Source organism: Calidris pugnax, unplaced genomic scaffold (assembly GCF_001431845.1).
Source record: "Calidris pugnax isolate Ruff unplaced genomic scaffold, ASM143184v1 scaffold39, whole genome shotgun sequence".
NCBI classification, from domain to species: Eukaryota; Metazoa; Chordata; class Aves; order Charadriiformes; family Scolopacidae; genus Calidris; species Calidris pugnax.
In genome coordinates this window covers 8325195-8352634 of record NW_015090828.1, presented here as the reverse complement: position 1 = coordinate 8352634, position 27440 = coordinate 8325195, and the positions used below count along the sequence as shown (strand labels likewise).

Sequence of the window (27440 nt, the reverse complement as noted above, 5' to 3'; positions counted from 1 at the left end):
CCCCAAAAAATAACAGTCCAACCTTTTTTTTTATTTTTTCCCCCAATCTATGCCTGAATCAGTGTGATGAGCTTTCTTAGGAGAAAGGATCCAATTTAAAGACCTAGGACAGATTTTGCTTTGTTTCAGTAATCACCCCTCAGATGACAGAATTGGAATTTACTCAAAAATTCTTGTGGCCAGAATTTCATCATTCCCCAACGCATTAACACAAACACTTTTAGCCTCCTTCCACATTTTCACAGGACACAAAGGTTAGAGGTGCATGACTCCTATCACCATTCTGACCCAACCTCCTGCCAGGTTGTTCACTACTTGTTCGTTATCTGGTAAACTCTGCCCTTTCGGAAGGGATGGAATGAGTAGCTAATTCATTACCAGTGAAATATCTGATGTTTATTAATGATGTGAGGATATCTTGCAAGAAGACATCAAGTTCAAACTTTCACGTAACAGTAGATCATACACTTAGGCTGAACACCATGATTTTAAAAGTGTACAGCTGACCGGTAAAAGCAAACTTAGAGCCTCTGAGCTTTTAAAAGTCCATTTCTCTGAGTGCTTCACGTAACTGGCCCACAGGAGGAGGAAAACATCAAGGAGCTGCAGCAGTGTAAACATGAAATGCCAAAGAAGTTATTAAAATAGTACTTTATTTTATGAATAAAAACTAAACAGAATTAGGACATGGTTCTATTTTTTCTTTTTCCCCATTTCCTTTGAACTATTCTGATCATCTCTTTTTGAACCAAGGCCATATCTACCATTCCTGTGCTGATCCTGCCACTCGCTCTCCAGCTGTCTCAGCATTTCTTGTGTGAGAAGTCCTTCACGCAGCAATCTGTTGGCAAGAGATCCACGCCCATGGCTTTTCAGATCCTCCTGCCTTGCAGCAGATCGATGGGTTTTCAAGTTCTTTCCTCTTCTTTCTCCCGGAACCTCCGGTGCAATAGAGAGTGCCTCTACGGATTTTGCACCGTGACGGTCTGAAACCGCCCTGGTATCCCTCTTAGTCCTTGCAAGTGGAAAGTCTTCTGACACAACTGCTGCTGTGCCAGGGGGAGCTGCAGATTGCGAGGCTCGGATCAGCTTCGTGATGTTGCAGACACCGACTTGTATAATGTCGTCTAGTTTTTTCTGAATATCCCTTACGAGGACTGCATCGGGGAACATGTCCATGAAGCGGTAACTGAAGAGAGGGAAAACAACACCCAATTAAGCCTTTTCACTAAAGGGCTACTGACTGAGACAAAACTGAGATACATAATACATAAAGTAAAAGAAAAACTATTAGGTGTCGCATGGGAAGGCCATTGTATTTTAAGTGGCATTTCAGCTGCTCCAGTCCAGGATCACCTTGTTTCTAACTTTCTCTGTCAGTCACAAACTGCTCTCTGCAGAACCCATGACTTGCTCCCATGACACAGCTACATTTCCCCTTGTCAAGATCCTCTGAAGGGCCAAAGGGGCCCATATTGAACCACATACACACGAGCTTGAAGACACTGCTTTTCTAGGACTGTGAGCCATAAATATTAGGAAAAAGGAAAAATAAAAATAATTTTCAAGCACAGCGACAATACCTTAACCACAGATAGAGATCAAAAACATCATGAACAGCTTCAAGGTGTACAAGCTCCTTGATGTTCTTCGGAGCAGCTAATGGCCATTTGGTGTGCCGACAGAGCCAGTCAAACGTCAGGGGCTCATTTCTACTGAACTGTCTTGCAAACTGAAAAAACAAGCAGATTCATTGAAGTCCTCAGTCAGGAAAGAAGAAATTCCAAATGAGTTAAATTCCCTTGAGTCTGTATACAAAGAATACTCCAGAAAATACCTGCTTTGTTTCACACAGCCCAAATGCCACACATTCTTCTACTTAATAACTCAACACAGGAGTCACCTCTCCTTTCCAGGGCCTCATTAACACAATTTGTCCACGGGCCATGCAGTGTTATGCAACAAAAGTATAGAGCTGTCCAGAAAAGCGTAACACTGGAGGCGTATGATTTCATCTAGCAAAGCAGATGGACTTTGGTTTCTTTGCTTCTCCTGCTCCTATTCTGTTAATTATCTTGTTTCAGAATCTCCAGGGTTAAGTAAATGTTAAATGTGTTCCCTGACTTAGGAAACACGCTATTCATAACCCAAACAGATTAATCTGCACTAGAAATCAGCCCTTCTGAAACCTAGACATCTCCACTCTTTGACTAACAGATTAACCAGCCAAGTAAGATTTAAATTTAAAATTTTCAGGAGCATTGATGACTTGGAATAACTGCTTCCTAACTGGCTGGTACCAGGAAGGTATCTTTTGACAAGGATTTGGGCTTAAATTCACACAGGCATTCCCAACAGCCTGCCTTCCCCCAAAATCCCATTATGCCCTTCTGCACCTTCATTACTTTGGGATCTGAATGCTCAGCATTTTCTTAATGAAGCACTTTTATTTTTAAAACTCTTTAAATCAGTTAATTTTTAAAGAATATTATTAGCTGTTTTTATAAAGCACAACTCAAATATCTGTAACATGAGGGCATCACATCAGTTTCATTATTAGACTATTTCATGAAATCTTTAATGCAGCCTCTCAAAGGGGACAAAGACAATACTGTTTAACTAAGTAACAGTCCCAAACAAAATTATTCACCCTGAAAAACTGAAATCAGATGACTACAAATTCCTCAAAATAATTGCTCCAGGGGCACAGCAAAAAAAAGTTGATCCAGGCCTGAGAAGTGAAATGACATAATTCTGGGAGCAACTTACAGCACTGTATTTTCTGGGGTTTTAATTCTACGTAACTGTATTATAACATCACCAATCACACTTAATCCCACATTCTTTTCTTTTGTTGACAAGCTAACACCTTGAATCAGTGGTATCTTGGTTTCTGAGGACTGTTTTTAGACACACTCTAGTGCAAAGCTTAACAGTGCACAAGCGTGTTCGTAACACAATTCTGACCTCTCCCAGTTCAAAGATCACCTGCAAGGTAAGCAGTAGGATTCTCTGAGGCAAACAGCAGAAAAGCTATCCAAATTCTAATTTACATCACACAAAACGAGAATCAATTTTCAGACGTTAAAAGCTTTGGCCAGTAAAATGGTGAAGAATGTAATTTTAAATATATATATATAACTATTTTATATTACTGCCTGTGAGCACTTTTAAGAATGCTCTCAAATGATCTAATGACAAAACCCACAATAAATACAGCAGCTAGATACAGCCTCAATGCACTGAGACCTGCTTGCTCCGATATAAATACCACATTTTTTGGAGGAAAAAAATAACTGACCTTCAACAACGTGGTACACACAAAAGGCTCTTTTCTGTTCAAGGGTGCAGTGCAGAAGACATATCTCGAACGCAGATTTAGTGGAATGTGCTGAATCATATCTGCTAGAAATTTAAAGTCATCGATATTGCAGACAAAGTAAAGCCCATCAACTTGTGAGAGACTCACAAAAATATCCTGTGAAAACATAACCAAATGAAGAGGATGTTATTACAGGAAAGGGCTGTTAAACTTTGTATTCCCAAAGCAAAAAATTATTTAGTGTTTCAAAGGCTAGTTATACTGAAAGAACAGTTAAAATATCAAATTTGACCACAGTAGTAAAAAAAGGGGGCAGGGGGTTTCCCTCTACACTTTTAACAGGATTTTCATTAAATTCTCTTAACAGAGGATCAGACACAATTAAGCATTTTGAATTAGTTTCCTAACAAATACGGTGTTCTGGAAGTGTACATTTTAGTTAGAAAGAACACCACCATCAGAGGAACCAGTTACTACTCTGTTTAGAACTTGTTCTGTCACCTAACATGACCCAGAAAGCTACTAATTTTACAGCACAAAATTCAATAATTGAAGTATTTTTAGCCCAATGTCAGGAATGGATCCATTTTTGGAAGAAAGAAAGCACAAGATAAATACAATATTGCAACAGAGGAGTTCAAAGAATACCTGAAACGCATCCAAGGCAGGAGATGCCACTGCACATTGCAGGGGGAATTTTTATGGGCCCCCAAAACTATTTCTCTAGCGTAAATCTTCCACAGATTTTTTAGAAGATCTTTAAAAAAACCACTGAGCTTCTTAATTAAATATGAGACTGAATACTTAAGAGATAAATAATAACAGGTGGGGTTTTTTTTTATTTTAATACTTCTATCCTAGCCCAGAAATTCTCAATAGTAAAATTTTAAAGATGAGCCATTAACCTACTACAAGCCTAAGTCTTCCAGGAGGTCTCCAACTACAATCTTCTACCTCGAGGTTAGAAATCATACACTTTGCTACATAACAGCACATCAGCAGAGAACAATAATACACATTCAAATCCATGAAAGCTGCCAAGAATTTCTCAGTGTACTAAAAACTATTTTAAAAATGTAACATTGGAAGCTTGATTTCTACTTTAAAAGGTTTAGGCCCTTCCAAAAATTCCACTATCCAGCTGATGATGAGATCAAGTAGATCCAACAAAATCTGTGTTCTCAAAGTGAAGCAGATGCTGTTTTACCAGAAGGACCACAGAACCAGGAAAAAAAAAAATCAGGTAGCTCTCAAATGTACAGAAATCTGACATGACCAGCCCAGTTCCCTAGGAATTTTCACATAAATTTATCAAAATTTCAATCTCTAATATTTTCCACCTCAGACAAAAAAGTCTAGATTTAAAATACAGGAAAGATGAAATTAAAAGGTTGCTGCACACTCTCCAACGCGTGTAAAGATATTTACCTGCTTCAGCAGCCTTCAAGTTTATCATAACAAAGAAAAGTTAAGCATTCTAAATATATTTGCTGTGGTAGAGAGAAAAAGCCAACTGATAAAAGACACAGACAAGGATGTCTGTTAGATTCCCAAAGTGCATGTTCATACAAAAGCAGTGACTATAAGCAATGCTCAATTTTCAAAGCAGAATCTAATATTTTGATCATTCTTACAATTAGATTGGATAGAGTGGCATCTGGAAGATGATAAGCAAACATTTCTATCTGCTCAGGAGTAGGATGTAGGCCAGCTGCCTAAAGGGAAAACAAAGACAAAAAATTCCATTAATTCTCAATATCATTCTTCAGTTAGTGCATCAGAAACAAAATCTAGAAAGACAAAACGCAAGAAACCAAAGCACCCTACAGAGACCAGTTTATTTAGCACACTTTTCTGGAACTTAAGAACTTTTGTACCTGAGCTTTTTATTCTTAAAAGAGCAGCTTCAATATAAATGAAATACTGCAAACCTACCAATGGGACACACATCTGAAGTCACTCCAGCATGACACAATCCATTTTTATTACTACTTGTAAACAGACACAAGGCAAAATAATTTGGGATCAGAACACAGCAAAACAGCTCCAGAGCACATGTGTACAAACTGAGTACTGAGTCTCTCACCTTCACAGGGCGCACAGGCTCACTCAAAATTTCCTTCAGCTGCACGAGGTCATCACGATGCATCGTAGTGACTTCACCTTGTTTGAAGGACGAGCCGTAACGCCCAGCTCTGCCCGCGATTTGTAGAGCCTGAGAGGTCGTGATGGAGTCTATTTCCTTTTCTCCCTTCTCATTGATAGTTGGCTTTACTATAGAGTTAAATATTATTCTTTTTATACACCTGAAACATTTGAACAAAAACAAAGAGGAATCCTTTTTGGTAAATTATTTTTAATATACAACCTAGTACAGAAGAATGAAAGCTTTTTTTTTTTTTTTTGAGCTTTTTTCCCTTCAGAAATTAAGGGAACACAGATACTACTTATGGACACAGTATATTCAAAAGGGCAGCGTAAGACTGCTGGTTAGTTGCAGGAGAATCATCATCCCTACACATATACAGTTATTAATCATGTTCTAATAGGCTCACAATCCATCCATCATTATCACCTGCCTCAGTAGTTTATAGCAATGGGACTGCATTGCCTTCAGCAGCAAAATACAGCCCAAATTGGACTGAACTTGCTCTGCATTTCAGAAATGCAAGAGGCTGATACTCTGACAACCTAGCACATCCAGCTCCAGTGAATCAAAAGGATCTCAGCAGTGCCTACTATCACATAGGATTAGGCCAAGTGAGCTATTCAACTCTTAGAATCAGTTTTAAAATTAAAGTTTAGTTCTACTCCATCAAATCGATCATTACTTTAGAATTAAAACATAGGTACTGTGTTATCTAGACATAGCAGATATCTAGCCAAATCAGTCAAACTGGGAAGAAACAAGTGAGGAAATTAATGCAGGCATCACACCTGGGGAAAAAAACAAACAACAAAAACCCAGACACCATACCATAACTTGCTCCGAGTACTTACAAATTGAGTCCCATTCCAATTGCATCTGTAGCAACTAAAATTTTGCACGGATCATCAGGATCATTGAACTTCTTTGCCTGTTCAAGCTTTGTTCCTAAAACAGAGTGACAAAACACTTCACATAGAAAACTCTTCTTAGAAAACAAACACAATGTATCACTAAGCCCGATTCCCTTAAAGTAGGCTGATAAAGAAAAAAAAAAAAAGACCAAAGGTATTTGGCTGTTGTTGGGGGAAGGGGTCAGGAAGGATTTAAATCATTCCCAAAGCTGTGGATAGACCTCATTTAATTACATCTATCTGAAGATCAATATTAAGTAGGTAATAAAGGTTTGATCCCAAGATTAAAACATCAGTCAGTGAAAGTTGATTACTTTAACCATAGAGATGCAAAACTAGGAAAACTTGTACTGCTTAATTTTATAAAGGTTTTCCTAAGAAAGCAGCAAGAAGCAGAATTTTCTCTTAAAAATAAAAGGAAGAGTGCTTTACCTGGTGGCAGACTGCCATATATGACAGCACATTCTAATCCTCTGGCTTCAACCTGTCGACTGACCGAATAAATGTCATTCTTGCTGAAACAGACAATGCAGTCCCCCGGCTGAAGGTTATCTAAAGACTCTAAGGCATAATCCAGCACAGTAAGAGGAGTGAGTCTCTTGTAGTTTCGGACCTAGAATCAAAGGAGATGTCAAAAACAGTGGTTTTAAATGAAAAATTCCTGTGGAATATTGGCCAGCATGGTTATTATGACAATGGATTGTAATGCTGAGGGACCTCTCAGAGTCCTGAAGGAATAACTCCTGAGGGGAAGGTGACATACACCTTATGCACTTGCATACTTACAGCACTTCCCAAGCTGAGAACTATATGGCCTTTCCAAGAAACAGAAGAACTATGTATTTTCACATGTAAACTAGATTCAAGAAAAGAAGCATACAGCCTATGCAGCAACTCTATCAAGAAATGAGAGTCTGTCTTCACTGAGTCATACAAATGCTGCAACTGGTCCCCTTTCAGAATTACAGACCCCACCATGCACAGATATAGAAAGCTACAGCTAATTCACCAGGAAATCATGCAGGCTTGACTTTCTTATGCCCAAATTTTATGTTTTTAAATACTTCTCACAAAGGAATCTTCCCAAGGAAAAAAAAAAAGAAAAAAAAGAATTTATGACAGTAAAGTTGGGTTTCAGAGATCTTTCAATCACTTTCTTCTGAAGATCTTAGCTCTTTTAACTCCCTTCCTCCCTCCTCCTCAGTGATACCCTCAAAAGAACCTAAACTTTAGCTTGTTTTCCAGCAAGAACATGATGCTCTGTCTGTAACTTTATAGAAATAAAAAGCTTACTTCAACTTCCTCCCCTGTGGTGTACATGAGCTCTGTCACCAAGTCAATAGCAGCAGCTTCTCCACAAATGTGGATTTCTTCCGCACAGAGTCCTGAACAAGATCCAACAAAATGCAATGTTACATATTTATAGACAACAGTAGCCTTAGCTGACTTTTAAGTTGCCCAAAAATTACATTCTGCTTGCTAAACTCATCAATGAGGACTGTATTTCACCTCCTTCAACATCCCAGATCAGCACCTAAATCCTCTCCCATAGTACACTACTTCCTTAGTACTGCTCCTGATCTCATATCAGCAAGTGATGCCTGGAAATCCACGAGTATAATAATCAGAGCAGTTCAGATCATATGAAGAAACAATATTCACTTTTCTTTTGCATCACGTATTGTAACCACTTATGAATATACTGACTGCTGAGCTTGAATTTAATGTGCTCTTTATAGTCACATCAAACCAATTAATGACCAACACAAACAGGCTTACCTAGAAGGGCTCTTGTCCAAGCCCATCCTCTGGCAGGATCTCTGATCATCTGAATTTCATCAATCACAGCAACTTCATCTTAAAACAAAAAAGAAAAATATGATGCACCAAGGAACAGAATCCAGAAGAGCAACACAACACAGGAAGGAACCCAAAGGCTTTCTAAAAATGGTTGCTCAAAGGAAATTAATCCTCTACCACCAAAAAGCTATTCTAGACGATCTAGTTTTTATTAAATGCTCTAATGTAGTTCAGAAATTGTTCAAATAAGAGTGAAAAGGAATAGCTCAGCTACTTCAGAGTCCAAGCAATAATAGACATAAAGATACCACAGATATGACTGAAACAATTATGTATACATACAAGGCGTATTAGTGCTGCACATTTCAATGGTACAAGCAATATGAGGAGCTTGTCTGGCATCTTCATTGGCATACACACGCTCTTCTCCTGTCACCAAGTCACATGGCACATTCTAAAGGAATTCAGAAAACTCATGTTAAGTTTCTTTAATATAACAGAATCCCCTTTCCAAAGGTGGGGGAAGGGGAGCAAATCAGTTTATTAAAGCAGTTTCTAAGACAATATATAATGGAAGCTATCCAGGAGATAACTACTCTGGCCTTTTGAGACTTGTGCCCTGTATTTAAGTACTATCAGACTGAAGGGTATAATGAAGAGGTAGTATCTGTAATTAAATGCCCTCCCCTACTCCTGCAGGAGATTACATCTTCCCCCGAGCATTTCAGAGCTGTCGCACCTGGAACAAAAGAACTGCCAGAACAGCTGTAGCACAAGGGGCTAATAAAGCAAGGCCCAGCAGAGAAGGAGCCCTACGAGCTCCAGCCTCCTCCAGTTCGTTTTGTGATTGCCCTGTTGGGTGTCTCACCTGCTGCCTTATACTCACACAGCAAGAGTTCATGAGGACTAGCTGTGAGACAGCAGGGGCCACCACCCTCTGTGGTGGTGTGGCTCTACGCTCGCTGGATCCCAGGCAGGTGGCTGCTCCTTCCATACCTACAGCCACCTGTAGATCCATGCAGGAAGCCCTATTCAAGCCTCAAGGGCTATGTATGATCCATAAGCTGCCAAGTGAAAAATCCTCACACACACTAAACACGTGGGAAAAGAGCACAGTAATTACTAAGAGGGAACATCACTACTGGGTATCCACAATCACTACGCAGTACACGTTACAGATACCTCCTAGGACAAGCTGATCTTTCTTATGTGTTGCTTTGATAAAACACTAATACTCTTAGAATCAGTTTTAAAATTAAAGTTTAGTTCTACTCCATCAAATCGATCATTACTTTAGAATTAAAACATAGGTACTGTGTTATCTAGACATAGCAGATATCTAGCCAAATTAGTCAAACTGGGAAGAAACAAGTGAGGAAATTAATGCAGGCATCACACCTGGGGAAAAAAACAAACAACAAAAACCCAGACACCATACCATAACTTGCTCCGAGTACTTACAAATTGAGTCCCATTCCAATTGCATCTGTAGCAACTAAAATTTTGCACGGATCATCAGGATCATTGAACTTCTTTGCCTGTTCAAGCTTTGTTCCTAAAACAGAGTGACAAAACACTTCACATAGAAAACTCTTCTTAGAAAACAAACACAATATATCACTAAGCCCGATTCCCTTAAAGTAGGCTGATAAAAAAAAAAAAAAAAAGAAAGGTATTTGGCTGTTGTTGGGTGAAGGGGTCAGGAAGGATTTAAATCATTCCCAAAGCTGTGGATAGACCTCATTTAATTACATCTATCTGAAGATCAATATTAAGTAGGTAATAAAGGTTTGATCCCAAGATTAAAACATAGGAAGGATTTAAATCATTCCCAAAGCTGTGCATAGACCTCATTTAATTACATGTATCTGAAGATTAATATTAAGTAGGTAATAAAGGTCTGATCCCAAGATTAAAACACCAGTCAGTGAAAGTTGATTACTTTAACCATAGAGATGCAAAACTAAGAAAACTTGTACTGCTTAATTTTATAAAGGTTTTCCTAAGAAAGCAGCAAGAAGCAGAATTTTCTCTTAAAAATAAAAGGAAGAGTGCTTTACCTGGTGGCAGACTGCCATATATGACAGCACATTCTAATCCTCTGGCTTCAACCTGTCGACTGACCGAATAAATGTCATTCTTGCTGAAACAGACAATGCAGTCCCCCGGCTGAAGGTTATCTAAAGACTCTAAGGCATAATCCAGCACAGTAAGAGGAGTGAGTCTCTTGTAGTTTCGGACCTAGAATCAAAGGAGATGTCAAAAACAGTGGTTTTAAATGAAAAATTCCTGTGGAATATTGGCCAGCATGGTTATTATGACAATGGATTGTAATGCTGAGGGACCTCTCAGAGTCCTGAAGGAATAACTCCTGAGGGGAAGGTGACATACACCTTATGCACTTGCATACTTACAGCACTTCCCAAGCTGAGAACTATATGGCCTTTCCAAGAAACAGAAGAACTATGTATTTTCACATGTAAACTAGATTCAAGAAAAGAAGCATACAGCCTATGCAGCAACTCTATCAAGAAATGAGAGTCTGTCTTCACTGAGTCATACAAATGCTGCAACTGGTCCCCTTTCAGAATTACAGACCCCACCATGCACAGATATAGAAAGCTACAGCTAATTCACCAGGAAATCATGCAGGCTTGACTTTCTTATGCCCAAATTTTATGTTTTTAAATACTTCTCACAAAGGAATCTTCCCAAGGAAAAAAAAAAAGAAAAAAAAGAATTTATGACAGTAAAGTTGGGTTTCAGAGATCTTTCAATCACTTTCTTCTGAAGATCTTAGCTCTTTTAACTCCCTTCCTCCCTCCTCCTCAGTGATACCCTCAAAAGAACCTAAACTTTAGCTTGTTTTCCAGCAAGAACATGATGCTCTGTCTGTAACTTTATAGAAATAAAAAGCTTACTTCAACTTCCTCCCCTGTGGTGTACATGAGCTCTGTCACCAAGTCAATAGCAGCAGCTTCTCCACAAATGTGGATTTCTTCCGCACAGAGTCCTGAACAAGATCCAACAAAATGCAATGTTACATATTTATAGACAACAGTAGCCTTAGCTGACTTTTAAGTTGCCCAAAAATTACATTCTGCTTGCTAAACTCATCAATGAGGACTGTATTTCACCTCCTTCAACATCCCAGATCAGCACCTAAATCCTCTCCCATAGTACACTACTTCCTTAGTACTGCTCCTGATCTCATATCAGCAAGTGATGCCTGGAAATCCACGAGTATAATAATCAGAGCAGTTCAGATCATATGAAGAAACAATATTCACTTTTCCTTTGCATCACGTATTGTAACCACTTATGAATATACTGACTGCTGAGCTTGAATTTAATGTGCTCTTTATAGTCACATCAAACCAATTAATGACCAACACAAACAGGCTTACCTAGAAGGGCTCTTGTCCAAGCCCATCCTCTGGCAGGATCTCTGATCATCTGTATTTCATCAATCACAGCAACTTCATCTTAAAACAAAAAAGAAAAATATGATGCACCAAGGAACAGAATCCAGAAGAGCAACACAACACAGGAAGGAACCCAAAGGCTTTCTAAAAATGGTTGCTCAAAGGAAATTAATCCTCTACCACCAAAAAGCTATTCTAGACGATCTAGTTTTTATTAAATGCTCTAATGTAGTTCAGAAATTGTTCAAATAAGAGTGAAAAGGAATAGCTCAGCTACTTCAGAGTCCAAGCAATAATAGACATAAAGATACCACAGATATGACTGAAACAATTATGTATACATACAAGGCGTATTAGTGCTGCACATTTCAATGGTACAAGCAATATGAGGAGCTTGTCTGGCATCTTCATTGGCATACACACGCTCTTCTCCTGTCACCAAGTCACATGGCACATTCTAAAGGAATTCAGAAAACTCATGTTAAGTTTCTTTAATATAACAGAATCCCCTTTCCAAAGGTGGGGGAAGGGGAGCAAATCAGTTTATTAAAGCAGTTTCTAAGACAATATATAATGGAAGCTATCCAGGAGATAACTACTCTGGCCTTTTGAGACTTGTGCCCTGTATTTAAGTACTATCAGACTGAAGGGTATAATGAAGAGGTAGTATCTGTAATTAAATGCCCTCCCCTACTCCTGCAGGAGATTACATCTTCCCCCGAGCATTTCAGAGCTGTCGCACCTGGAACAAAAGAACTGCCAGAACAGCTGTAGCACAAGGGGCTAATAAAGCAAGGCCCAGCAGAGAAGGAGCCCTACGAGCTCCAGCCTCCTCCAGTTCGTTTTGTGATTGCCCTGTTGGGTGTCTCACCTGCTGCCTTATACTCACACAGCAAGAGTTCATGAGGACTAGCTGTGAGACAGCAGGGGCCACCACCCTCTGTGGTGGTGTGGCTCTACGCTCGCTGGATCCCAGGCAGGTGGCTGCTCCTTCCATACCTACAGCCACCTGTAGATCCATGCAGGAAGCCCTATTCAAGCCTCAAGGGCTATGTATGATCCATAAGCTGCCAAGTGAAAAATCCTCACACACACTAAACACGTGGGAAAAGAGCACAGTAATTACTAAGAGGGAACATCACTACTGGGTATCCACAATCACTACGCAGTACACGTTACAGATACCTCCTAGGACAAGCTGATCTTTCTTATGTGTTGCTTTGATAAAACACTAATAGGAATTACAAATTCTAAATATAGACTTATCAAAAAAAGGAGAAATCAAGAGATCATTTGATAAACACCACTGTACATACACACTATGCTGCACTAAGATGTGATGTGTTATTGTAATGCTTCAGAACTGGTGTGGTTCTGTGCAGCTGGAAACACAACTGGTGAGGAGCCTTCAAAAAGATGCTGGAACCAATAAAAAAAGTACTAACAAAAGCTTCCTCTAGGGACCTGATATAGGGCTCTTCAACTCAAGACATCTGAAGCTGCAGAACTTTTTCTTTGATCATTGAATGAAATAGATTTAAACATTGAAGCATAAAGTTGAGAGGACTTAAGCAAGGGTAGTTTCTTGTGTACAAGCTAAAATAAAGGTCACGGGCAAAAGAAGCCACAGTTTCCATGCTGAAAATGCTAACAGTAGAATCTAGCTAAACCCAGGGAGGGAAAAATTACAGGGAAATAGAGGCAGGTTACAGGGATGATTGCGTGGCATGTGCTTTGCCAAAAAGTGATGTTCCATTTGGGGGAATGATGTTCCATTCTGCTTGCCTAAAGCAGAAATGCACAACTGGTATTCACATGGGCTGACACTACTGCAAAGCCAAGGCACAACTGCTTCATAGACTCCCTTAAGCAACTACAATACTTTACAAACATGCATTCATAAGATTGTTCCTGTGTGAAGGATGTAGGTAAGTAATATAACATACTGACAGCATCATTACTCTTTTGGAAGATCTCATGAGCCAGAAGTTTTAGCGGACCGCAGTATATTCCAGATTTTGCTGACAAAAATCTCTGGATAGCATGGTAAGTTTTTCCACTGTTTGTAGGACCAGCATGGAATATTATCTTTCTCTGAATAGCTCTGGCATCTGGATACCTAAAACACACACAAAAAAGCAGATCTGTTGAACATTTATCTGGTGTTCTGGATACTGATTCAGGGGAAACTGCAAATTAGCTTAAACATTTACTTACTAATAGACTTTTTTATGTGTGTTGAAAGCAAAAAGATCAAGTTCTTAAATAGAGACAATATAAAGAAGGTACTATGTCTGAAACACTCATCTTCTAAATCACACAATGCTTTCAAAGATTTAGAGTTGAATTCACACATTGTGTTCAAAATAACTCTCATTATTGTGGTCTCTCTTCTTGAGAAGATTAACATTTTAATGTCCTGGTGTGCTACCTCCCAGAGACAGCCAGAAGACAGCTTTCTGGAAAGGCAATACCAACTCAGCAACTTTCATAGCTGATATCATCTTATTTTCCTTTTAATTGATTGCAATATATCTTGTAACAAAAAGATTTCGCAACACGAAATATTGTAAAAACAGAGAACTGGAACTGAAAGTATAGTGCAATTACACATCATAAAGCTGAAGTCCAGAGACTATGAAATTCTATGATGCTAAGAAGACACTGCGACCACTGAAACACACTGACCAGTTGGGCGGCAATCTTAAATCGCTGATCTTGCGCAGATCATCCATACAGTCCAGCATCGGGAAGATCTGCTTTGCATGCCTCAAGAAAAATGGAAAGAGATCATCCACGTGACCTAGAAGAGAAGACAAACCCTTTTAAGAAAGTTTGCCAGCTTGTTTGAAGGCGTGTATCCTACGTAATTCACTCAACTTCTGGCTCTCGAGAAAGTTCAATAACTACCTCAATGGCAGAAAGACAAACTAAAATGAGTACATGGACTCATTAAGCAAACCAAATAGCATGAAGAAAAAAAAAAAACTCATTTCAGTATATTCACTCTGACTAGCCTATATGTCTAGAGAACTTCTAAACAGAACGAAAAGCTATGGAAAAGCTAGATGAAAAATAGCTTTTCTGTCCTAAGAAGATTTTATCCTTTTCCTCCTAAATTCACATGCTGCCTTGGAATAAAATAAAAGCTTCTAAAATCCTTTTGTGAATAAACAGAGAAAAAGAGAACAGACTATAGCTTCCCTAAGCTATTAAGACTTGGTTTGCTGGTTCAGGATTGTGAATCTACAATCCCTAGGTGAGAAAACAGAAATAGAAAAACCAACTCAGAAGAGACACTCAGGTTTAATCTTTTCAATGTTTGCAGAGTAGACATGTGTCCTTAAAGGTCTCATTTCCGGTCACACTCCAATTGACCAATTCCCATAGAATTTCAAAGAACTTTCTGGGTCTAAAAAACTGTTATTATCAAATACATACACACATGGGGAGTGGGGGGAGCAGTGTTTGGTTTTTTTTATTTAAAATTGAAGACTAGTAATCAATGAATCAAAATTATTGTGAAGAATTTAAAGAACTTAAAAACTGTAGTATTTTCAATTATCACCTCTGGACAAGCAAAACTCAACTAAAAAACTTCAAAACTGCCACAATAAACAACCCTTTACACTCCTATATATGTGAGTTTTGAGGCATACATAAACAATGCTCATATATAAGCATCCTCTGGCAGGATCTCTGATCATCTGAATTTCATCAATCACAGCAACTTCATCTTAAAACAAAAAAGAAAAATATGATGCACCAAGGAACAGAATCCAGAAGAGCAACACAACACAGGAAGGAACCCAAAGGCTTTCTAAAAAAGGTTGCTCAAAGGAAGTTAATCCTTTACCACCAAAAAGCTATTCTGAGACGATCCAGGTTTTATTAAATGCTCTAACCACAGGAAGGAACCCAAAGGCTTTCTAAAAATGGTTGCTCAAAGGAAATTAATCCTCTACCACCAAAAAGCTATTCTAGACGATCTAGTTTTTATTAAATGCTCTAATTGTCATTAAAAACACACATAACTATGCCAAAATTCTGAAGCTCAGCCTGGAGGAGGCTGTTTCTCCTGTTACCAGCTAGCATCACCTCTTGGTCAAATGCTGCGCTATTCTGAGACGATCCAGGTTTTATTAAATGCTCTAACGTAGTTCAGAAATTGTTCAAATAAGAGTGAAAAGGAATAGCTCAGCTACTTCAGAGTCCAAGCAATAATAGACATAAAGATACCACAGATATGACTTAAACAATTAGGTATACATACAAGGTGTATTAGTGCTGCACATTTCAATGGTACAAGCAATATGAGGAGCTTGTCTGGCATCTTCATTGGCATACACACGCTCTTCTCCTGTCACCAAGTCACATGGCACATTCTAAAGGAATTCAGAAAACTCATGTTAAGTTTCTTTAATATAACAGAATCCCCTTTCCAAAGGTGGGGGAAGGGGAGCAAATCAGTTTATTAAAGCAGTTTCTAAGACAATATATAATGGAAGCTATCCAGGAGATAACTACTCTGGCCTTTTGAGACTTGTGCCCTGTATTTAAGTACTATCAGACTGAAGGGTATAATGAAGAGGTAGTATCTGTAATTAAATGCCCTCCCCTACTCCTGCAGGAGATTACATCTTCCCCCGAGCATTTCAGAGCTGTCGCACCTGGAACAAAAGAACTGTCAGAACAGCTGTAGCACAAGGGGCTAATAAAGCAAGGCCCAGCAGAGAAGGAGCCCTACGAGCTCCAGCCTCCTCCAGTTCGTTTTGTGATTGCCCTGTTGGGTGTCTCACCTGCTGCCTTATACTCACACAGCAAGAGTTCATGAGGACTAGCTGTGAGACAGCAGGGGCCACCACCCTCTGTGGTGGTGTGGCTCTACGCTCGCTGGATCCCAGGCAGGTGGCTGCTCCTTCCATACCTACAGCCACCTGTAGATCCATGCAGGAAGCCCTATTCAAGCCTCAAGGGCTATGTATGATCCATAAGCTGCCAAGTGAAAAATCCTCACACACACTAAACACGTGGGAAAAGAGCACAGTAATTACTAAGAGGGAACATCACTACTGGGTATCCACAATCACTACGCAGTACACGTTACAGATACCTCCTAGGACAAGCTGATCTTTCTTATGTGTTGCTTTGATAAAACACTAATAGGAATTACAAATTCTAAATATAGACTTATCAAAAAAAGGAGAAATCAAGAGATCATTTGGTAGACACCACTGTACATACACACTATGCTGCACTAAGATGTGATGTGTTATTGTAATGCTTCAGAACTGGTGTGGTTCTGTGCAGCTGGAAACACAACTGGTGAGGAGCCTTCAAAAAGATGCTGGAACCAATAAAAAAAGTACTAACAAAAGCTTCCTCTAGGGACCTGATATAGGGCTCTTCAACTCAAGACATCTGAAGCTGCAGAACTTTTTCTTTGATCATTGAATGAAATAGATTTAAACATTGAAGCATAAAGTTGAGAGGACTTAAGCAAGGGTAGTTTCTTGTGTACAAGCTAAAATAAAGGTCACGGGCAAAAGAAGCCACAGTTTCCATGCTGAAAATGCTAACAGTAGAATCTAGCTAAACCCAGGGAGGGAAAAATTACAGGGAAATAGAGGCAGGTTACAGGGATGATTGCGTGGCATGTGCTTTGCCAAAAAGTGATGTTCCATTTGGGGGAATGATGTTCCATTCTGCTTGCCTAAAGCAGAAATGCACAACTGGTATTCACATGGGCTGACACTACTGCAAAGCCAAGGCACAACTGCTTCATAGACTCCCTTAAGCAACTACAATACTTTACAAACATGCATTCATAAGATTGTTCCTGTGTGAAGGATGTAGGTAAGTAATATAACATACTGACAGCATCATTACTCTTTTGGAAGATCTCATGAGCCAGAAGTTTTAGCGGACCGCAGTATATTCCAGATTTTGCTGACAAAAATCTCTGGATAGCATGGTAAGTTTTTCCACTGTTTGTAGGACCGGCATGGAATATTATCTTTCTCTGAATAGCTCTGGCATCTGGATACCTAAAACACACACAAAAAAGCAGATCTGTTGAACATTTATCTGGTGTTCTGGATACTGATTTAGGGGAAACTGCAAATTAGCTTAAACATTTACTTACTAATAGACTTTTTAATGTGTGTTGAAAGCAAAAAGATCAAGTTCTTAAATAGAGACAATATAAAGAAGGTACTATGTCTTATACACCCATCTTCTAAATCACACAATCCTTTCAAAGATTTAGAGTGGAATTCACACATTGTGTTCAAAATAATTCTCATTATTGTGGTCTCTCTTCTTGAGAACATTAACATTTTAATGTTCTGGTGTGCTACCTCCCAGAGACAGACAGAAGACAGCTTTCTGGAAAGGCAATACCAACTCAGCAACTTTCATAGCCGATATAAATCTTATTTTCCTTTTAATTGATTGCAATATATCTTGTAACAAAAAGATTTCGCAACACGAAATATTGTAAAAACAGAGAACTGGAACTGAAAGTATAGTGCAATTACACATCGTAAAGCTGAAGTCCAGAGACTATGAAATTCCATGATGCTAAGAAGACACTGCGACCACTGAAACACACTGACCAGTTGGGCGGCAATCTTAAATCGCTGATCTTGCGCAGATCATCCATACAGTCCAGCATCGGGAAGATCTGCTTTGCATGCCTCAAGAAAAATGGAAAGAGATCATCCACGTGACCTAGAAGACAAACCCTTTTAAGAAAGTTTGCCAACTTATTTGAAGGCGTGTATCCTACGTAATTCACTCAACTTCTGGCTCTCGAGAAAGTTCAATAACTACCTCAATGGCAGAAAGACAAACTAAAATGAGTACATGGACTCATTAAGCAAACCAAATAGCATGAAGAAAAAAAAAAATCTCATTTCAGTATATTCACTCTGGTTAGCCTACATGTCTAGAGAACTTCTAAACAGAATGAGAAGCTATGGAAAAGCTAGATGAAAAATAGCTTTCTGTCCTGAGAAGATTTTAGCCTTTTCCTCCTAAATTCACATGCTGCCTTGGAATAAAATAAAAGCTTCTAAAATCCTTTTGTGAATAAACAGAGAAAAAGAGAACAGACTATAGCTTCCCTAAGCTATTAAGACTTGGTTTGCTGGTTCAGGATTGTGAATCTACAATCCCTAGGTGAGAAGACAAAAATAGGAAAACCAACTCAGAAGAGACACCCAGGTTTAATCTTCTGAATGTTTGCAGAGTAGACATGTGGCCTTAAAGGTCTCATTTCAGGTCACACTCCAACTGACCAATTCCCATAGAATTTCAAAGAACTTTCTGGTTCTAAAAAACTGTTATTATCAAATACATACACACACAGGGAGTGGGGGGAGCAGTGTTTGGGTTTTTTTATTTAAAATTGAAGATTAGTAATCAATGAATCAAAATTATTGTGAAGAATTTAAAGAACTTAAAAACTGTAGTATTTTCAATTATCACCTCTGGACAAGCAAAACTCAACTAAAAAACTTCAAAACTGCCACAATAAACAACCCTTTACACTCCTATATATGTGAGTTTTGAGGCATACATAAACAATGCTCATATATAAGTAAATAAGGAGTGGAAGTGAGGAAATCACGTGGAAGATTTTATGCACAACTAATATAAAAAGACGGTTTAAATTTCCTAAGAAGGTAAACGTTTAAAATCTACACATTTACATTTTAAGACAAAACTAACAGCCACTGTAACTGTTACATTACTGTCATTAAAAACACACATAACTATGCCAAAGTTCTGAAGCTCAGTCTGGAGAAGGCTGTTTCTCCTGTTACCAGCTGGCATCACCTCTTGGCCAAATGCGGTTAATTACAACACACGATGCAGTAAGCAAGCAAACACCACTCATTTCTGTTAGTGCCACACAGAAAGAGAGCACAGTCACAGAGCTGTGTTCCCAAGTACTTAAAGCCACCTGGCCAGGAAAAAGCTCTCCAAGTGCCCCCTAGTGACTACTGAATTTTTAAGAGAGAAATAAACTGAACAGAGTACTATTATCATTTCAATAGTGAACGGATGCTATAAAATGACAGGCTGCTTCTTTGTAAGACCTCTACCTCTTTTGTTTCCACTTCAGAAAACTAAAGGACAGAACACTCCATAGGATGGGCATAAATGTTTCTGAAGCGGAAACAGTGATTTTTAACCTCTTTTACAGCATAGTAGGGAGCTCCACAGGTACACAGGTAAGCATACAGGTCAAAAACAAGAAAAGAAATGCACATTTTACTTTACAAGCACTCCAGATACTTGCCTGCACCACAGCATATATCATTGAGAATAATATGCAAATCAGCACTCACAGAACTGGATTCCATGATATACTTCCTAAAGCTTATAAACGCTTGGTGAAACAGGCGAGCTGAAAAAAAAAAAGAAAAAGGAACAAAGCAAATGTGACTGGGATCACAAAGCTACATTCATAAACACCCAACAAAACACTGAACTAGCCCAATAAAAACCTATACCTTAACATGAGATATTATAAGTAAATACAAAGGTTATTTGAAACGAGTAACAGGGACAACCCAAACAAGCAGTGCTGTGAGACCCATAAAAGTCAGATCTACCTAATACCATATCCAAATAAAAACAGATTTCATATTTGAAAAAAAACTTAGAGTGTTTTCTTACCATCTAATCCATTTTCTGCTCCTAGTCTTTGGATTTCTTTTCTTTTGTAGAACTTATTTAAGTTTTTCAGAACTTCACCTGCAGAGAGAGAGTAACATTTTTTTCAGTTTGCTCAAAACCAAATCAATTCTGCTGACCCCACAATCATGGCTCATAGTCCCAGTACTTTGGAGAGAGGGAGTCTTTGCCATGCTGAACAGACTCACATGATTTCTCCCTAAATTAAACATAATTAATGATTGAGCCTGATATGGAAAAGAACAATCTCCAACTGCAGCAGAGTAAGAACTGCCATGAAGATAAGGTCAGTATTTGAAAGACACTCTTTCTGGTACTTGATAGAAAAACATAAAGGTGGGAACCTGGAGACAAAATGTTATGGAACAAACCAATTAAGGTTTTGGGGTGGTTTTTGTTTGCTTTTTACCAGTACCTAGAACAAACCAATTAAGGTTTTGGGGTGGTTTATGTTTGCTTCCCTGCTTATAAACGCTTGGTGAAACAGGCGAGCTGCAGAAAAAAAAGAAAAAGGAGCAAAGCAAATGTGACTGGGATCACAAAGCTACATTCATAAACACCCAACAAAACACTGAACTAGCCCAATAAAAACCTATACCTTAACATGAGATATTATAAGTAAATACAAAGGTTATTTGAAACGAGTAACAGGGACAACCCAAACAAGCAGTGCTGTGAGACCCATAAAAGTCAGATCTACCTAATACCATATCCAAATAAAAACAGATTTCATATTTGAAAAAAAACTTAGAGTGTTTTCTTACCATCTAATCCATTTTCTGCTCCTAGTCTTTGGATCTCTTTTCTTTTGTAGAACTTATTTAAGTTTTTCAGAACTTCACCTGCAGAGAGAGAGTAACATTTTTTTCAGTTTGCTCAAAACCAAATCAATTCTGCTGACCCCACAATCATGGCTCATAGTCCCAGTACTTTGGAGAGAGGGAGTCTTTGCCATGCTGAACAGACTCACATGATTTCTCCCTAAATTAAACATAATTAATGATTGAGCCTGATATGGAAAAGAACAATCTCCAACTGCAGCAGAGTAAGAACTGCCATGAAGATAAGGTCAGTATTTGAAAGACACTCTTTTTGGTACTTGATAGAAAAACATAAAGGTGGGAACCTGGAGACAACATGTTATGGAACAAACCAATTAAGGTTTTGGGGTGGTTTATGTTTGCTTCCCTGTCAGGAAACAGCAGGTTTTAATGTGAAAAGTGAATCTGCTTAAACCACTTGGTGACAGCTTTTACCAAACATCCTGAGACACCTTCTCTCCACACTGCTTCTTGGACACTCCCCAGAAAGATTAGGCAAACCAGATGCAGTATTTGTCCCATTTCTCAGGTCAAATAACGGAGGAGAGAAAAAAAAAACTTAACAGAGTTTCTTCATATATATCACAAATTACACCCAAACAAGCAGTGCTGTGAGACCCATAAAAGTCAGATCTACCTAATACCATATCCAAATAAAAACAGATTTCATATTTGAAAAAAAACTTAGAGTGTTTTCTTACCATCTAATCCATTTTCTGCTCCTAGTCTTTGGATTTCTTTTCTTTTGTAGAACTTATTTAAGTTTTTCAGAACTTCACCTGCAGAGAGAGAGTAACATTTTTTTCAGTTTGCTCAAAACCAAACCAATTCTGCTGACCCCACAATCATGGCTCATAGTCCCAGTACTTTGGAGAGAGGGAGTCTTTGCCATGCTGAACAGACTCACATGATTTCTCCCTAAATTAAACATAATTAATGATTGAGCCTGATATGGAAAAGAACAATCTCCAACTGCAGCAGAGTAAGAACTGCCATGAAGATAAGGTCAGTATTTGAAAGACACTCTTTCTGGTACTTGATAGAAAAACATAAAGGTGGGAACCTGGAGACAAAATGTTATGGAACAAACCAATTAAGGTTTTGGGGTGGTTTTTGTTTGCTTTTTACCAGTACCTATCAGGAAACAGCAGGTTTTAATGTGAAAAGTGAATCTGCTTAAACCACTTGGTGACAGCTTTTACCAAACATCCTGAGACACCTTCTCTCCACACTGCTTCTTGGACACTCCCCAGAAAGATTAGGCAAACCAGATGCAGTATTTGTCCCATTTCTCAGGTCAAATAACGGAGGAGAGAAAAAAAAAACTTAACAGAGTTTCTTCATATATATCACAAATTACTCAGATTTGTTTATATAAAATCTCTTTTTATAGAGCTATTAATAAATGCATTCCCTCCCCTGAAAGGCAAATTTAGAGTTGCAAAAGAACTGTATTTACTAATGTACACTCTGAATTTAGTTTATTAAATGTTAATCACAATGGCAAAATCGTGTCCCCTCCCCATCTATAGCATCACGTATCTGTGACATCAGAAATTCACACCAACTTAGCAAACATCATGAGCACCTCTCCATAAACTTACGTTATTGTCAAAATTCAAGTCTCCAAACTCTATATAATAGAAGGCCAAGACTCGCACAAGGCAGCACACGTGACTGAACACAGCACCGCCAAGCTCTACTCTCTGCAATTAACTCCATAACTCTTTGAAGTCTCTGCCACAACATGGACAGCCTCCCATGAGATCAACCTTACCTCTCTTTCTAAAAAACTATACTCTAGAACAGAGATAACCCACTTAGCAGAATGAAAACCATCAGGTGACAAGAATATGGCAAAACTCAACTGCAGGCAAAGCCAGAAGCACAAGAGACTCAGTGGCTCCATCCCATACCCTGTGCAGAGTTACAGTAGTCTATTGACAGATTAACTTACAGTCTGAAATGTTCATAAAGGTAACGAAGCGAGACTGTCAGCAGGCTTACATTTACTACACAGGCATCCATAATCTCATCAGAAAATGTTTAAGGGCCTGGAAATTAAAGACAGCTGGGAAAACACTGCACTAAAAGAAAGCATGGGGCTAAATTCTCTTCAGAGCTCCCACAGAATTTATACTGGTTAACACATCCTCAGCCATGTAGCTAAAGTCACAACCTGCTGGCCTTACCAGATGAAAAGGTCAATGCCAGAACATTTGTTACTATCCAAGGCAACATGACATTGGGACCATCGCAGCCCTCAACATCCAAGGTCACGGTCCTTCCTAAGCACAAATACTTGTCTTAACAATAAGGTATATCTAAACAAAACAAAGCTGGCATTGCAGTCTAACTCGACATGCCCACGTTAGTTTAGTCCAACTGCATGTAGTATTAACTATTTCTGCAGCAACAGCTAGCAATCACCTACTCAGGAGATCTGTGTCATGGCTCTGCTATTACCCTTTTTACCATTCACTCCTGTTTTAAGATTTCCCTTTCTTTACCATTTCCCCATTCTAAAGCAGTATTTTATCTCTTAGTCCTCAATTACATTGACTTCTCAGCAGCACTTTTTTAAGGTTCTGTGTAAAAGCATGGTCTGACTCTCCAGTTAAGTTCAGAAATGATGCAGTTAGCCTCCAGTGTATCAGGTTCATCCGGATGTTTCAGCCCTATTTGCAGGAAGACTTTTCAGTCACTATCCTGCATCTGAGACAACAGTCCCTTCCAGAACCCCTGTATGCTGCCATTAGGGCAGTTGAGCTGCTTTATTATAAAATTCCTGCAGAACTATTTGTCTTCTGTTGTCCAGTCCAAGTGACCTTGTGCATCTGACTGATTCACTTGTTTTGGCACCTCTTGTTTCTGACGCATGAATGGCTGACAATACCTCTTCCTTTCTAGCTTGCATTTCTCACCAGTAAACACAGCCCCATGTTCTTACAATTGAAGTTGTAGAACTGACATTCCATGTGACAACTGAGCATTAGGGCTCCAAATCAACAACCATATTAAGGATCCTGTGAAGACCATGAAGAGTGCTGATCGGTCATATAGTAGATTTTCCTGTTTACATTTATTTAAAAATCGTTAATGGATCATCTCCATACCAGGACATTCAAACCAAACCTAGTTTGTGCTGCCCACTGACTTGACAACATTCAGATCCAGTACTGAAGATCACAAAGCCAGGTACTAATCTTTCAACCTGGGTACTGACTGGACATCACTTACCCTTATGAGATCTTCTCTCACAGCTCTTTACACTCCTTTTTTAATACTACATGCATGAGCAGACCTCTTGTCTCTTTCACCCTCCTACCTCATTTTAACATCACAGTTTCTTTTTTTTTTTACATAACTGCTCCTTAGATACTTCACTATAACGTGTTCAAGTGTTACCTAGTCACTCAACAACTAGCTTGCTTGATGAGGCAATCATACAAGGGGTTTAGCAAACAGCTACTTAGGTTGTAAATCATTCCATCATACAGTAACTTCTATTGTTAACCATAACGCTCTGCATTTGGGCTTTTCACAAGGGCATCATCATCATACAAATATATAAGAAACATTACTAATGCAAAAGCAATGATAGGCTACAAAAGACATATCCTGTAAGAAAAGCCCAATGCCAAAGGTCCTTCTAACTGCAACCCACCTGATGCACAAAAATTGAAAGCACACACCACCACTCACAAGGATCTACTTCCTACAAAGTCACAGAAAACACACGCAGCTGTGAAGGAATGCCACTATATGCCATCACGTGACATAGGTTTGTTAGAAAGATTTTGCAAAAGCAAGCTTCTAAAAAACTTCTGTTACACTGACAGTGCTTGACTAGTGTGAAAACTAGAAGCGCTGTCTCCCTTCAGCAAGTAACAAGCTAACAAGGTGATTCACACTGGAATTATGCACACTGTAAGTAACAAAGTTTCTTCACAAGCCGTAGTCAGAAAGCCTGTCAATACACAATTTTCTTTAACAAAGCTATTTCAGCATTTGGCATTAGAATCTGACAGTATCTCCACTGAAATTATTAAAAAAAACGCAGGTGCGTGACGCCGTGAGTAGTCAGAATCTGAGGCAGGGAAGCAGAGGAAGACTTTGTTTCATGAAAAAGAACAGATGATATTTGCTAAGGAAGGTCTCATTCAGTTTCCTCTTTAAGATTATTGACGGGTTTCAAAACACAAAATTACAGTCAGCGCTACAGGCTGACAAGCCAGATGAGCACCATAGTGGTCACTTGGCTGCTATCCCTTGCAAGCCCCCCAGGCTGCTTGAAGCAGTGAATTTTTACCTCTGGGAACATAAATAATTTTAGCCAATCTGTTCTCTCCCAACAATTTAGCAGAGGCCAGACAGAAACTGTGCTTATTTTCCCAGAGCATTTTAGTTGCAACTTTGAAGAAATCCTACGTGACTGCTTATGTAATAAATGAGTAAGATGCCACCGTTAATGCTTACTGGCATCTGAGGAACGCACTACTAATTAAGCTGACACTTGAAAGACAATTCTGAAAATGACACTTCTTTTTTTGCATTACAGCTGTTCAGGATTTCCCTCCTAGCTAGGTTTTATAGCTGTCAGAGCCAAGTATTCTTTTCTCAAGGGCTCTGAACAAATTAAGATAATTTTCCCATGCTTCCTATACCTGGAGTTAACACAAAAAATATGCCATCAGAACATTTAATTAGGAGAACATATGAAGAAGAAAAAAAAGATTTCATTCACACCCTCAGTGCTTTGGGATCACCAAACATCAAAAGGAGCAAGAACTTGATTCTTATTTACCAAGTCTTTAAAGATAGTGTTCTTGCACAGACAGATCAAAGACCTTTCCTGAGCAGAAGACTGCATACAGATGAAGAACAAACATGATGTATGGTTTATAATTTTTTTAAAAAAAAACAACACCAAAAAAGCAGTTACAACTCACTCAATGGTTCTTGAGATATAAGTACATAAAAGACATCAAAGAACAGTAGTGTGGAGCATCTAAAGGTCAACAATAGAATTTCTTCTCCGTTTCTACTTAAATGTCAAAAAATTAGTACGTCAGGTAAAATGACAGGACATATACCTAGCAGACAGACAAAAGAGAAACATAAAACAGTGAGAAAGATGTTATTTTACCCCAAGACTGAAGTTCAAACACCCTCTTCTGCTTCTGACGTACTCAGCAGCTCTCATAACACAGAGGGCACTGAAGCAGCTCGACACAGCTTCCCCAGTCGATCCACAGAAACCTACACTTACCATTTACTTGCTCCTACTTTAAGATGTGCAAACCCAAGAACACGCAAACAGACCTGTACTCTTCCAACTGAAAGTTAAACTTAAATTTCTAACACTGATGGCCAAGAACTAGAAACACCGAATGCTTTGCCCAATTTTGATCTAGGCACTTTCACATGCAGATGATGCTCTTCTGTCCCTAACTCCGATATTCGAGAAAACTACCATTTCTGAGTTCAGAGAGTTAGGGTTTCGGGATGCCAGAGGATTTCAGCGTAGCTGTGGGACCTGCCCCCACGCCAAGCACCTTTACCCCAGCTGCACAGAAACAGGGAGTGGAGGAACCGGGCCAACGGATTTTCCCTCCACACAGGGCACACCTCATGGGCCTTGGTAAAAAATAAACTCACTACTGGCCCTATGACCTCACCTGACAGCTTTAACCCCACTTCCACCAGTGCTCAAGCCAGACCCCCCCCTCTCCTGAGAGAAAACCCGGGGAAACAACCTGAAGGGGGGCGGCCGGTTCCTCCCCGCCCTCACCGGGAGCCTCGCCCCCGCAGGCGGGGGGTGGCAGCGGGGCAGCACGCCTCCGGTCCCGGCGGGAAGAGGCCGGGCAAGGCCTGCGCCGACCCTACCCGCCGCCGCCTCACGGTTCCTTCCCGCCGCCTCAGGGCGGCCCGCACTCACCCTTGTCGAGGGGCCGCGTGAGCTCGGCCCCCACATCTTCCTCGGCCGCGTCGCCGACGGGTTTCAGCGGCACGGGCACGAAGAGAGAGGTGTCGGGGGCCCGGGAGCTGCCGTCCCCGCCAGCTGAGGAGGAGAAAGAGGAGACGGCAGAGGCGGCGGGGCGCAAACGGACGGCGGCGGCCCCGCCATGGCGGGGGACGAGCCCCGCGCGCGCCGGGAGCCGCAGCAGCGGCCACGCGCACCGCCTCATCGGCAGCGAAGGGCAGCGGCGGCGGCGCGGGGATGGCGCGTCATCGCCCCGCGACAGGGTCAGCCGCCGGCCGGGCGCCGCCGCGCACGCGCAGCCCCGCCCCCGCCGGGCCCCC

General features: G+C 39.8%; 2 protein-coding genes across 3 annotated transcripts; both read right to left on the bottom strand.

Annotated features, from left to right (window-relative positions):
* Positions 1–374: 374 nt before the first annotated feature.
* Positions 375–27342, bottom strand: LOC106887095 (ATP-dependent RNA helicase SUPV3L1, mitochondrial). 2 transcript variants are annotated; one of them, XM_014940479.1, is made up of 15 exons: positions 27076–27342; positions 21836–21913; positions 19916–20023; positions 18225–18339; positions 17486–17654; positions 15881–15992; positions 11590–11667; positions 11104–11195; positions 10243–10423; positions 9644–9737; positions 5409–5628; positions 4957–5037; positions 3302–3478; positions 1584–1732; positions 375–1189 (listed from the first exon to the last, which is right to left on the bottom strand). In XM_014940479.1, exons 1-15 carry the CDS (start codon positions 27323–27325, stop codon positions 694–696), a joined length of 2400 nt encoding a protein of 799 aa, XP_014795965.1. In that variant the 5' UTR covers positions 27326–27342; the 3' UTR covers positions 375–693. The 2 variants fall into 2 exon arrangements, with proteins under 2 accessions (XP_014795965.1, XP_014795966.1); XM_014940480.1 differs by lacking the exons at positions 21836–21913; positions 27076–27342 and adding an exon at positions 20296–20389.
* LOC106887094 (ATP-dependent RNA helicase SUPV3L1, mitochondrial-like) lies at positions 11953–15138 on the bottom strand. The gene is made up of 3 exons (XM_014940478.1): positions 14296–15138; positions 13569–13726; positions 11953–12064 (listed from the first exon to the last, which is right to left on the bottom strand). The coding sequence occupies exons 1-3, from the start codon at positions 14352–14354 to the stop codon at positions 12051–12053; spliced, it is 231 nt and encodes a 76-aa protein (XP_014795964.1). The 5' UTR covers positions 14355–15138; the 3' UTR covers positions 11953–12050.
* Positions 27343–27440: the final 98 nt, after the last annotated feature.